The sequence below is a fragment of the Oncorhynchus clarkii genome, chromosome 27, assembly GCF_045791955.1.
Source record: "Oncorhynchus clarkii lewisi isolate Uvic-CL-2024 chromosome 27, UVic_Ocla_1.0, whole genome shotgun sequence".
NCBI classification, from domain to species: domain Eukaryota; kingdom Metazoa; phylum Chordata; class Actinopteri; order Salmoniformes; family Salmonidae; genus Oncorhynchus; species Oncorhynchus clarkii.
In genome coordinates this window covers 9,278,268-9,290,714 of record NC_092173.1, presented here as the reverse complement: position 1 = coordinate 9,290,714, position 12,447 = coordinate 9,278,268, and the positions used below count along the sequence as shown (strand labels likewise).

Below are 12,447 nucleotides of genomic sequence, written 5' to 3'. Positions count from 1 at the left end.
GCCTGGAACGCAACCAGTGTCTTCTGTAGCCTCGGAATGATAAACAGGATGACGGGCCTCTTAAATTAAACATTCTAATTAGTCACATATGAAGAATTATAACACTAAACAAATATTTGCGCCCTCAAGTAGTGTCATCTCCCTATCTTATCCCATTCTTATTCATCATCATCTCTCTCTTCTCTCAGTCTCTGCAGCCATCTTACCCCACGATGACAGTAAGCAGACCGTCTGACTGTCAGCCTTCTATTCACTAGCCTTACCCTCCGTCTCATAGGTGTGCGAGTGTGGCATGCTTGTGTGTGACAACTTTAGCTTGTCTGTCGATCAGTTGAAAGAACAGGGAAAGGTGCAGGGAGGTCTATATTATAGATATATTATCATATAGATTATAGAGGGACGGTAACCTTCAGTTTGTGAAAGAAGCCAATGTGAGGGGGCTTGACTGGGAGGGAAAGGGGGACGAAGGAGGAGAAGATGAAAGACCCCTATGATGTCAGGTCAGAAGAATGTAAGCCATGTGGGCAGGAAAGAGCCAGTCAAAAAGAGAGAGGAGAGAGAGAGAGAGAGAGAGAGAGAGACACTCAGTCTCAGAGTGTGGTCAAAGAGGATGCTAATGAGCTCATACTCTGCTGTAACATCACGCTGTCATAATGCCGTCTCTTTGGTGACAGTGTTATATTGACACAGGGTTGCTTCCCGTTCCATCGGACTCCCTTGCTGTGCCCCTCTTCCTCTCTGGGCTTTGTGAATCATTGTGGCAGCACCGGGTTGTGAGTGTGCTGTCGCCGTCCACTTTTCCATACACAGCTGTTTCCACAGTGAACAGGCTATTAGGCCTGACAGGGCCAAGGGAGGGAGGGGGGGGGGGGGGGGGGGGGGGGGGATGGCCACAGAGGAAGCCCCATGACCATTGAGGAGGGGGGGGGGGGGGGGGACCAAGTGAAATAAAAAAAACATTTTTTTTATGTTAAAGTTATAATATACATTAACAACTCAAAGACGTACATTACTGCAGGTCACACACACACACACACACACACACACTAGAACAGGGAGACCAGAGGGGGCTGGTGAGAGGAGCTATAGGAGGACGGGCTCATTGCAATGGCTGGAATGGAAACATTGGAAAGGTCCCAATCACATCTAACACATAGAAACAGCATTTGACTCATTCCACCCATTACAATGAGCCACAAGGCAGGACAATGAGATCACAAGGCAGGACCCATTGTGCAACAGAACAGACAAACATGATTATTTGTACAGTGGTGTGATGCTGCTCATCTGCAGGAAAGAATAGAGCATCCTTGTCCATCTTTGCTCTTGGCATCATGTACTGCAGACTGGGTGGCATCAGCAAGTATAACCACAGTACACATTGGGTCATTTACAATCTCTGGGCCATTTACAGCCCCTAGGTGTCTATCTACAGAGGATTGTACTGCCGCCAACAGTGTCAACATTTATCTGGTCACCAAGGAGAGTTAGACAAAGCAATATTACAGCTGTTTGCTTGCAAGGGTAACGGAAGCAAACAGGCCAAAATGGAGTGCTTTCTCCCCCTTTCACACACACATACAAACACATCTGGCTGCCTCTCCTTCTCGCCCAGAGACGCACGCTGCCACACACTCCTCTTTTCTGCCTGAGCCAGCACTTTGGGCTGCGCAGGCATTTCCTAAAGTGTCTCCAGTGTTCCATAAAGACGTTATTCCAGCCAGCCTAGCCCCCCCCCCCCCCCCCCCCCGCCCTCCCATTACCCCAGCAGGAATGAGGAGGAAGAGGTTTGAGCATGCGCACACACATTCATATGTATGCAAGCAGAGTCTAGATCAATCAGTGGAGATTCCTCTGTGTGGATGAGGTGAATGGGGCAGTCGTCTAGCTCACAATAAGGCTACACCCTAGTCTGGGATCAGCTTTTTCTTACTATTCATCATTAGAGGCTCAACTACTAAACTGATCTTTAGGGACAATTGATTCTTCACCACCTTTCCCCCATCATCTCAGTTGAGATGAGCCTGACCCGGGCCCTCAGGGCAACTGGTCCAGTGTGAAGACGTGTGAGGGACAGGGCTGTAGGGCAAATGGCAATTCCCCCAACAAAGGGAATACACACTGTTTCTCAGACACACACACAGACAGAGAGATAAAGAACACAAGCCTTTGGAGTCAACAGGGGCGCGTGGAGACTTGCAGTAGGAGGAACTCCAAACATTTCTCTCATTCCCACCCCGTCACCCCCAACACCCCTTCTTCCCTCTCTTTCGTCCCCGTCTCAATTTCTGGGAGACTGCCGTGCACACCACTGGCTGGCTCCATCCAGCAGGAACTCCTACTTGTACAGTACAAATAGGGCAGCTGGGCATGTCCTCCCTCCTCCCTCTCTGGTCTCCTCCCCCAGGCTAGAGGGGCCCTCTCAGGCTTATTTATACCCACACAGCCTTATATGGGCAGCTCCCGCTGCAGGCAGCAGGCTGCGGGGTATAGAGTACAGTCTACAGAGGCTTCCCACTGAAGTCACATACTCTCCAGCCCTTATCCTCTCCTCTATTGAGATAGAAGACCAATACTGGCCACACAAACTTTCCTCCCTTCCTCCGGCAGCTCCGGTTAAAAGGTAGTGTGCTGTCGGCCGGCGGGACGGAGTCACTTCGTTTGGTTGACGTTAATCCTTTGCTTACCATCACAGACCCAGTGTAAACCGATTGAACCAGAAGCATTTGCACGAGTTGCTAGAATGTCGAACGCGGCCTTTCCCGTTCTCAGTATGGTTTCTGCAGGGCCGATTCCACATCAATAACAACTGCACTGCTGCCCGACACAAAAGGACAAAATAATGGATTCCGCATACTGCTGCCAAACATCCTCTATCCAATTCCCTCTAGTCCTCTCCATCTGTCCGACAGCGTATCAAATGATGGAGCCAGATTTCCCATCCCATATATCTGCCATTTCTCCTCACTGCTCTAACCGAAACATGGTTACAACATACCGCATTGACTCCCAACAGCAGACACAGTGCCTGACATGCAGCACACCCAGGCTCCGATTATCTTTTGGGGTGCTCAGCTGCTCATAGGAACATATAGGACAGCAGTTTATGGACAAGGGGACAGGAGCCTAACAGAGCAGGGCCCGTACTCATCCAGTGTCTGTGTAAGAGTGCTGACCTCGGATCAGGTCCTCTCATTCATTACGATTTGAAAGGAAAAACTGATTGTAGAGCAACACTCCTGCTCAGAGCTGCTTTGTGAATATGGTTCGATACGAGAGCGGCCATATTGTTCAAAGCAACGACACACACACACACACACACACACACACACACACACACACACACACACACACACACACACACACACACACACACACACTGGCCGACACTAGATAAAGACAGGAGTGAGAATAATAATGAAAGCCACCATACGATGGGAGTTTGTGCAGGGTTTGACGTTGCAATAAATTCAGCAGTCTAGGAATGATGAAACTCGAGGTTTGGCACTGGGCCTAACAGAGCACAGTGTAAGCATAAGCAAGCACAGACCTCTTTCCCAACGGAAGATCTGTACAGTCTGGGGACAAACACACTTCACGTTTCAACATCTCAGGAATCTTGTTCCTAACCACCCCCAGGGCAGAGTCAGGGGTTAGAGCTGCTTAGATGGAAAATACACAGACAACAGCTGAGGCAATGACACACACACAGTTATTTCTCCACACACACACACACACACACACGTGTCTGTGGCAGGTCATTGGGTATTATTACTACCCTCGAATGACCAGACAGCACTGTAATCATTAAAACACAATGGCACACAGACAGACGAGCGCCCTCCCCACCCTCTCATTCTACGCATCACATCCCCCTAATTACTGGATGCCCCCCCCCACCCCCACACAGAGGACCTGAACACACAGGGCTTAGCTCACAGCTCTCCCAAGGGACCAGTTGGGACAGCGTTAATAGAGGATCAGATGACTGCTGACAGGAGCTTATTGAGAGATGCAGTCCTATCGGCAGCAGCGTGCGGGTGGATCGCACTAAAAGGAACAGCACCGTCCACTCAGCAGGCTATCCATCCAAGCACATAGTTGGACATAAACTTGGGTGCGGTATGAACGTACGTGTCCCAGAGTGAGCTGAGACTCGTGTGTTTGCATGGGAGTTCCGTGCGGACAGAGTCAGACACATAGGTCATTGGGGTGAGGGATTCTTCGAAACGACGCCAGGTGTCAACTCCACCTCTTATCAAGCACATCTCCTCAGCAGTGTTTGCATTCCTTCACTCGCTCCGACTTCTCCTCCCATACGGGCCGAGCTCTTATCATGCCCTGCTCCCACACATTGGTTGCAGCTGAATGAAAAGCAAAAACTATTTGAGAGTGTGTGATATTACACTGGAATGGAGGTTTTGGAAAGTTTAGTTTGAACAGACAACACTTCAAGTCTAAATTACATGTTTGAGAAGAGATGAAAAAAAAAGGGGGTCTGTGTTGCTGACAGAGGAACTATGCAACATCCTTGTCTAATTCAGAGCCCTACATTTAAATGGAGCCGATCGGTGGTTAACTCATTGTGAATTGTTTGGCTAATGGGTTTGCCAATCCAGAGGCTCTACTGTAATTGCATTGACATTCAGCAACGAATTAACTGACAGAGGAGACACTTCCTACTATTTTTTACTACTACCTCCCTCTACACTGCCACCGGTGGGTGGGTGGCTGGCGTTCAGATTGAAACATATGAGACAGAACAAACATGCTACACTGGTGGATCGCTCAATGCCACGGCCAGGCTGCAACCATGTCTCTCTGACATGTAGCAGATAGAATCGGGGCAGCTTTATTTGTGACCGCTATCTGCAACATTCCACAATGTGTCCTGCTGAACGCAGCCCTGTTCCGATCCATCCGCCCCGAATAGTTTATTTCCCTTTGACACACACTCTCCCTTCCTACACCACGCGGAGTCATTGACCGTACAGGGTTGGGACAACACAAGGACACACCTGGTTGGGATTGCTGTCAGCTTATGGCCCAGGCAGTCATGGAGTAGACCTGGGTAAAGGTTAACGTGCAGGGCTGGCAGGCTGGCCAATCAGGAAGGGGGGGGGGGGGGGGGGCAGGCACAGTGCTGCTGGCCAAGGTCCCGGCACTGACAACCACTGAAAGGAACTAAGTTTATATATACACAGTCACTGTGTACAATCTTTAATGCTAACCTGGTCCCAGATCCGTTTGTGCGGTCTTTCCAAACGTGACATGACAACACAAACAATCTGGAACCAGGCTATATCCATGCCAGGTTAACTTCTCAGGGAGAACCACAATACACACAACAGGAAGGTGAACAAGTAGGGCTCTAGCTGGTACAAAGAGTGTGTGGGAACCAACACACACAGTGGGTCACAACAGGTGGGTGTGCCAGCAGAGAGCGAGCGAATGGGCCATTTACAGACAGACAGAGTCTCAGGGTATGGGTGTGGTAAAGTCACATTCAATGGGTAAAGGAGGTATGGCCGGGACGATACCAGTACCGCGATACTTGTTAGTATCGTGGTAAGAAAAATAACTAAACAAAGGAGTTGCCTGCATCGTGTTTCCATTGTTTGCCACGGACAACAACAAAAAATGTGAATCTGGTATCGTCACAGCCCTATAAAAAAATAAAGGAGGTGCAGGTCGACAGAGATCGGCCCATAATGCTACAGGTTATCTACCACAGAAAGGGGCCATTTTTTGTGTGAGCACATACCTCGTTCATCGGAGTGGATCGGGAGGGCTGGAATATAACGAGACACAAGTTAATGAAAAGCCGTTATAAAGTCTCATACATGCTTATAGCAAGGAAAAAAGCAGTGTACGTGCAGGCTTTAGGTAAAGTGTTACTGAAAGCAGTACTGAAACTACACGAGTCTCCAGTAGAAGGCATTGCATCCAAGTGTTGCCAACTTGTTAGAGAAGGCGTGGTGGTTATCGTGATACAAGGATGCACGCACAAACCATCACTAAAATGCTTTTAAATTTGTACTTCAGTCAGCGAGGTCAAAGTTAACCATGAACAAAATGTTCATTCATAAAGGCTTTATAAAAACACCTATATCACAATAATACCACAATTCAAATCATGAATGCTATGGGCTTATTAAGTCAGATACCAGTTCCTGTGTTCACTTTAAAATGGAGCAGAAAAAGCAAAGGGAAGGATTAGCGATGGAAAGAGGATCTCTAAGCCCCACCCCTATTTCCTTTCCCACAGCCCTTCACTCTACCCCTGTCTGTCTGTCCTGACGGTGAAGGCCACGGGGAATGAGACAGAGGATTAACCAAATATCTCACACCATCAGGTTAATCAGTGTGAGTCACAGTGTGTGTGTGTGTGTGTGTGTGTGTGTGTGTGGCAAAACAGGGATTGACATCTAAAACATGCACAGTCAGCACAGTGCCTGGCCTTAAACAGGCAAACACGAACGAGTGACAGCAGTCAGATAACCTACTGGCCTACCTTAACATTGTCTAACTTTTCAGGCAACTGTGAAGGTCTTGAATTCTGAGACATCCTACTTCGACTAGTCATGGTCACTAGGCACGAAACGGAAGAAAACTGACCGAAACAGGAAGGTACTACCTGAAACCGTATTAATAACAAAAGCCCATTTTTCATTTTCTGTTCCACATCATATTGAAACGTTTTGTCACTGTGTGCCTTAAAATGAACACAACCCAGGTTTGCTTGAGCCAGTTGGGTTTCCCAGTCGGATAGTAGTTTGCTCCTGATAGGAAGCAGCAACGAGGGCAGGGCTCTCTAGTCGAAGAGCCACAGCTAGGAGACAAAACCCCAGATCGTCCAACCAGCTCAATTCATGACTCGCCGGTGTACATGCAGCACTCTACATTGACTCACTCCACACACACACACACACACACACACACACACCACACACACCTCTACCCAATGCTTGACTTGGACTGAAATAGGTGCCGGTACTCCACGTTGCATGGTGTCTAAGAACATCCCTTAGCTGTGGTACTTTGACCATATACCACACCTTCTCGGGACTTATTGCTCAAGCAGGCTATGGATCCCAGATGCCATATCTTCCTCCACTTCTACCAGGTTGTGAAACACATCAGTTTTGCCTCATTATCTATCACAGTATTTGGTATGTTACTAGGATCCCCATTAGTGTCAATGTGTCAGTTATCAGGGCAGCTTGTCCCAGACATGCCCTCGCTCGCAGTCGCTTGGGTTTCAAACTCTGGGCACCAAGACCATGTTCAAAATAGTCACTGTCAGGGAGTGACACGTCACGCCTGTGAAACCATAGCAACTGAGAATGTACAGTACTTTTGCAAGCGGTCCCTAGGTCCACCAATTCACAAGGCCTGGATGAATGTTGTCAAGACCATACATTATTTGACCTAGCATGTTCCTATTTCTACATCATCTCCCTTCTCCTCTCAATCTTTGTTCATTAGTCTCTAGGACAAATCCAACCATTCATCTGTTCCAACTAACAAGGTTACCCAATAAACTGGAGTGTTGGTGACAAGTGTTTAGTAGGGGTGTCGTCAGAGGTTGACAAAATAGTTTAGAGCAGTGGTTCCCAAACTTTTTAATAGTCCCGTACCCCTTCAAACATTCAACGTCCAGCTGCGTACCCCTTCTAACACCAGGGTCAGCGCACTCTCAAATGTTTTTTTGCCATCATTGTTACCCTGCGTCACACACTACACGATATGTTTAATAAACAGAAGAATGAGTGTGAGTTTGTCACAACCCGGATCATGGGAAGTGACCGAGAGCTCTTATAGAACCTCTTTATTTAGCCATCTTACATACAAGACCTTATTTGTTCATCAAAGATTGTGAATAACTCACCACAGGTTAATGAGAAGGGTGTGCTTGAAAGGATGCACACAACTCTGCAATGTGGGCTTGTATTGGAGAGAGTCTGTCTTAAATTATTTCACACAGTCTGTGCCTGTATTTCGTTTTCATGCTAGTGAGGGCCGAGAATCCACTCTCACATAGATACGTGGTTGCAAAGGGCATGAGTGTATTAACAGTGCGCTTTTCCAAGGCAGGATAATCTGAGCGAAGCCCTGTCCAGAAATCTGGCAGTGGCTTCTGTTTAAATTATATTTTCACAGAACCCCTTGTTGCAATTTTTATGAAACTCTCGTTCAGATATCGTTAAGTGGACTGGAGGCAGGGCATGAAAGGGATAACAAATCCAGTTTGTGTCATCCGTTTCGGGAAAGTACATGCGTAATTGCACACCCAACTCACTCAGGTGCTTCACTATATCACATTTGACATTGTCCGTAAGCTTGAGTTCATTTTCACACACAAAAAAAAAAATCATACAATGATGGAAAGACCTGTGTGTTGTCCTTGTTAATGCAGACAGAGAAGAGCCAAACTTCTTAATCATAGCCTCAATTTTGTCCCAACCATTGAATATAGTTGCGGAGAGTCCCTGTATTCCTAGATTCAGATCATTCAGGTGAGAAAAAACATCACCCAGATAGACCAGTCATGTGAGAAACTCGTCATCATGCAAGCAGTCAGACAAGTGAAAATTATGGTCAGTAAAGAAAACTTTAAGCTCGTCTCTCAATTCAAAAAAACATGTCAATACTTTGCCCCTTGATAAGCAGCGTACTTCTTCTGTATGTTGTAAAAGTGGTACATGGTCAGATACCAACATGAGCAGCAGCTACGTTTGGCTACATACGGACCGTTAGCGGAATTCCCGCAGAGAGTAACCGTTCATGTGATTGGATGTTCATTATTTGACCAGGCTACCTGTATTTGACATTGTGTTGTTATTTCTCTGAACTGTTTTTTTTTTTTTTTGGTTGGTTGTGAAACGAGGCTGCTCAGGCAAGAAAAAATGTTTAACCCCGCTGGAAGATATAAATGGACGGTTTGAAATGTGAAGATTAAAAATATATATTTTAAAAACACACCACACACAACCGTTCAAAAGTTTTGGGTCACTTAGAAATGTCCCTGTTTTTCAAAGAAAAGCAAATTTTTTGTCCATTAAAATAACATCAAATTGATCAGAAATATAGTGTAGACATTGTTAATGTTGTAAATGACTATTGAAGCTGGAAACGGCTGATTTTTTTATGGAATATCTACATAGGCGTACAGAGGCCCATTATCAGCAACCATCACTTCTGTGTTCAAATGGCACTTTGTGTTAGCGAATCCGAGTTCACCATTTAAAAAAAGGCTAATTGACCATTAGAAAACCCTTTTGCAATTATGTTAGCACAGCTGAAAACTGTTGTATTGCTTCTTCAATCAGAACAACTGGCCTTCTTTAGACCAGTTGAGTATCTGAAGCATCAGCATTTGTGGGTTCAATTACAGGCTCAAAATGGCCAGAAACAAAGACCTTTCTTCTGAAACTCGCCAGTCTATTTTTTGTTCTGAGAAATGAAGGCTAGTCCATGTGAGAAATTGCCAAGAAAATGAAGATCTTGTACAACGCTGTGTACTACTCCCTTCACAGAACAGCGCAAATTGGCTCTAACCAGAATAGAAAGAGGAGTGGGAAGCCCCGGTGCACAGCTGAGCAAGAGGACAAGTACATTAGTGTCTAGTTTGAGAAACAGATGCCTCACAATTCACCTTGCAGCTTCATTAAATAGTACCCGCAAAACACCAGTCTCAACTTCAACATTGAAGAGGCGACTCCAGGATGCTGGCCTTCTAAATCAAATCAAATCTTATTGGTCACATACACATGGTTGGCAGATGTTAATGCGAGTGTAGCGAAACGCTTGTGCTTCTAGTTCTGACTGTGCTGTAATATCTAACAATTTCACAACTACCTTATATACACACACACACAACTGTAAAGGAATGAATAAGAATATGTACATATAAATATATGGATGAGCAATGGCCGTTCGGCATAGGCAAAATGCAGAAGATGGTATAGAGTACAGTATATACATATGAGATGAGTAATGTAGGGTATGTAAACATTATATAAAGTGTTGAGGATCAGCGGGGTGGAGATGTTTCCTACCCTCACCACCTGGGGGAGGCCCGTCAGAAAGTCCAGGACCCAGTTGCACAGGGCGGGGTCGAGACCCAGAGTCTCGAGCTAAATGACGAGTTTGAAGGGTACAATGGTGTTAAATGCTGGACAGCATTCTTCTATAGGTATTCCTCTTGTCCAGATGGGTTAGGGCAGTGTGCAGTGTGATTGCGATTGCATCGTCTGTGGACCTATTGGGGTGGTAAGCAAATTGGAGTGGGTCTAGGGTGTCAGGCAGGGTGGAGGTGATATGATCCTTGACTAGTCTCTCAAAGCCCTTCATGATGACACAAGTGAGTGCTATGGGGCGATAGCTAAGTTAACTAAGCTAAATGACTTTCTTGGGAACAGGAACAATGGTGGCCCTCTTGAAGCATGTGGGAACCACAGACTGGGATAGGGATTGATTGAATATGTCCGTAAACACACCAGCCAGCTGGTCTGTGCATGCTCTGAGGACGCGGCTAGGGATGCCGTCTGGGCCAGCAGCCTTACGAGGGTTAACACGTTTAAAATGTTTTACTGACGTTGGCCGCGGTGAAGGAGAGCCCGCAGGTTTTGGTAGCGGGCCGTGTCAGTGGCACTGTATTGTCCTCAAAGCGGGCAAAGAAAATGTTTAGTTTGTCTGGGAGCAAGACGTCAGTGTCCGTGACGGGGCTGGTTTTCTTTTTGTAATCCGCGATTGTCTGTAGACCCTGCCACATATATCTTGTGTCTGAGCCGTTGAATTGCGGCTCTACTTTGTCTCTATACTGACACTTAGCTTGTTTGATTGTCTTGCGGAGGACATAGCTACACTGTTTGTATTCGGTCATGATTCCGGTCGCCTTGCCATGATTAAAAAGCAGTGGTTCGAGCTTTCAGTTTTGTGCAAATGATGCCATCAATCCACAGTTTATGGTTGGGAAAGATTTTAATAGTCAACGTGGGTACAACGTCACAATGCACTTGCTAATAAACTCGCTCACCAAATCAGCGTATACATCAATGTTGTTGTCTGAGGCTATCCGGAACATATCCCAGTCCACGTGATCGAAGCAATCTTGAAGCTTGGAATCCGATTGGTTGGACCAGTGTTGAACAGACCTGAGTACGGGCATTTCCTGTTTAAGTTTCTGTCTATAGGCTGGGAGCAACAAAATGGAGTCGTGTTCAGATTTGCTGAAAGGAGGACGAAGGAGTGCTTTGTACACGTCGCGGGAGTTAGAGTAGCAGTGAACCAGAACGCTGCCAGCCCGGGTCACGCATTCGATATGCTGATAAAATCTAGGAAGCCTTGATTTCAGATTAGCTTAGTTAAAATCCCCAGCTACAATAAATGCAGCCTCAGGATATGTGTTTTCCATTTTACATAGAGTCCAATGAAGTTATTTCAGGGAGGTCAAGGTGTCTGCTTGGGGGGGGGGGGGGATATATACACAGCTCTGATTATAATCTAGGTGAATTCTCTATGTAGATAATGTGGTCGGCTTTTGATTGTAAGGAATTCTAGGTCAGGTGAACAAAAGGACTTGTATGTTGTTATGATCATACCACAACTCGTTTATCATAAGGCATACACCCCCGCCCTTCTTCTTACCAGAGAGATGTTTGTTTCTGTCGGCGCCATGTGTGAAGAAACCGGGTGGCTGTATAGACTGATAACGTATCCTGAGTGAGCCATGTTTCCATGAAACAGAGAATCTCTGATGTCTCTCTGGAAGGCAACCCTTGCTCGAATTTCATCTACCTTGTTGTCAAGAGACTGGACATTATACTCGGGAGCAGTGAGCGATGTGCCCGTCTACGGAGCCTGACCAGAAGACCACCCTGTCTGCCCCTTCTGCGGCGCGGTTGTTTTGGGTCGCCTACTGGAATCTGATCCATTGTCCTGGGTGGTGGTCCAAAGAGGATCCTAGGCAGGGTTCCTCTGTCCAGTGTCTGTTATTTTGCCCATCCTAATCTTTTATTTTTATTGGCCAGTCTGAGATATGGCTTTTTCTTTGCAACTCTGCCTTGGTGGCCAGGATCCCGGAATCGGGATGAATATAGATGTTCTTTTTAAATAATCAGTTTCGAGCTACAATAGTCATTTACAACATTAACAATGTCTACACTATATTTCTGATCAATTTGATGTTATTTTAATAGTCAAATTTTGCTTTTCTTTCAAAAACAAGGATATTTCTAAATAACCTCAAACTTTTGAGGTGTAGTGTATGTATGCATGCATGCATGCATGCATGTATACACACACAAACACATTTGAAGTTGGAAGTTTACATACACTTAAGTTGGAGTCATTAAAACTCGTTTTTCAACCACTCCACAAATGTCTTGTTAACAAACCATAGTTTTGGCAAGTCGGTTAGGACATCTACTTTGTGCATGACAC

The 12,447-nt window shown here is 46.1% G+C and overlaps 1 protein-coding gene across 5 annotated transcripts in view; it reads right to left on the bottom strand.

Moving 5' to 3' along the window:
• The window catches only part of LOC139385533 (unconventional myosin-Ic-like), a 61,392-nt gene that overhangs the window by 42,597 nt on the left and 6,348 nt on the right, over window positions 1-12,447 (bottom strand). For 2 of the 5 annotated variants that reach the window (XM_071130661.1, XM_071130664.1), the window contains exon 2: window positions 5,765-5,791. The exons of the other annotated variants lie outside the window; for them this stretch is intronic. In XM_071130661.1, the coding sequence (XP_070986762.1) occupies window positions 5,765-5,791 (27 nt within the window). The remainder of the gene's footprint in view (window positions 1-5,764; window positions 5,792-12,447) is intronic. 5 annotated transcript variants of the gene reach the window in all.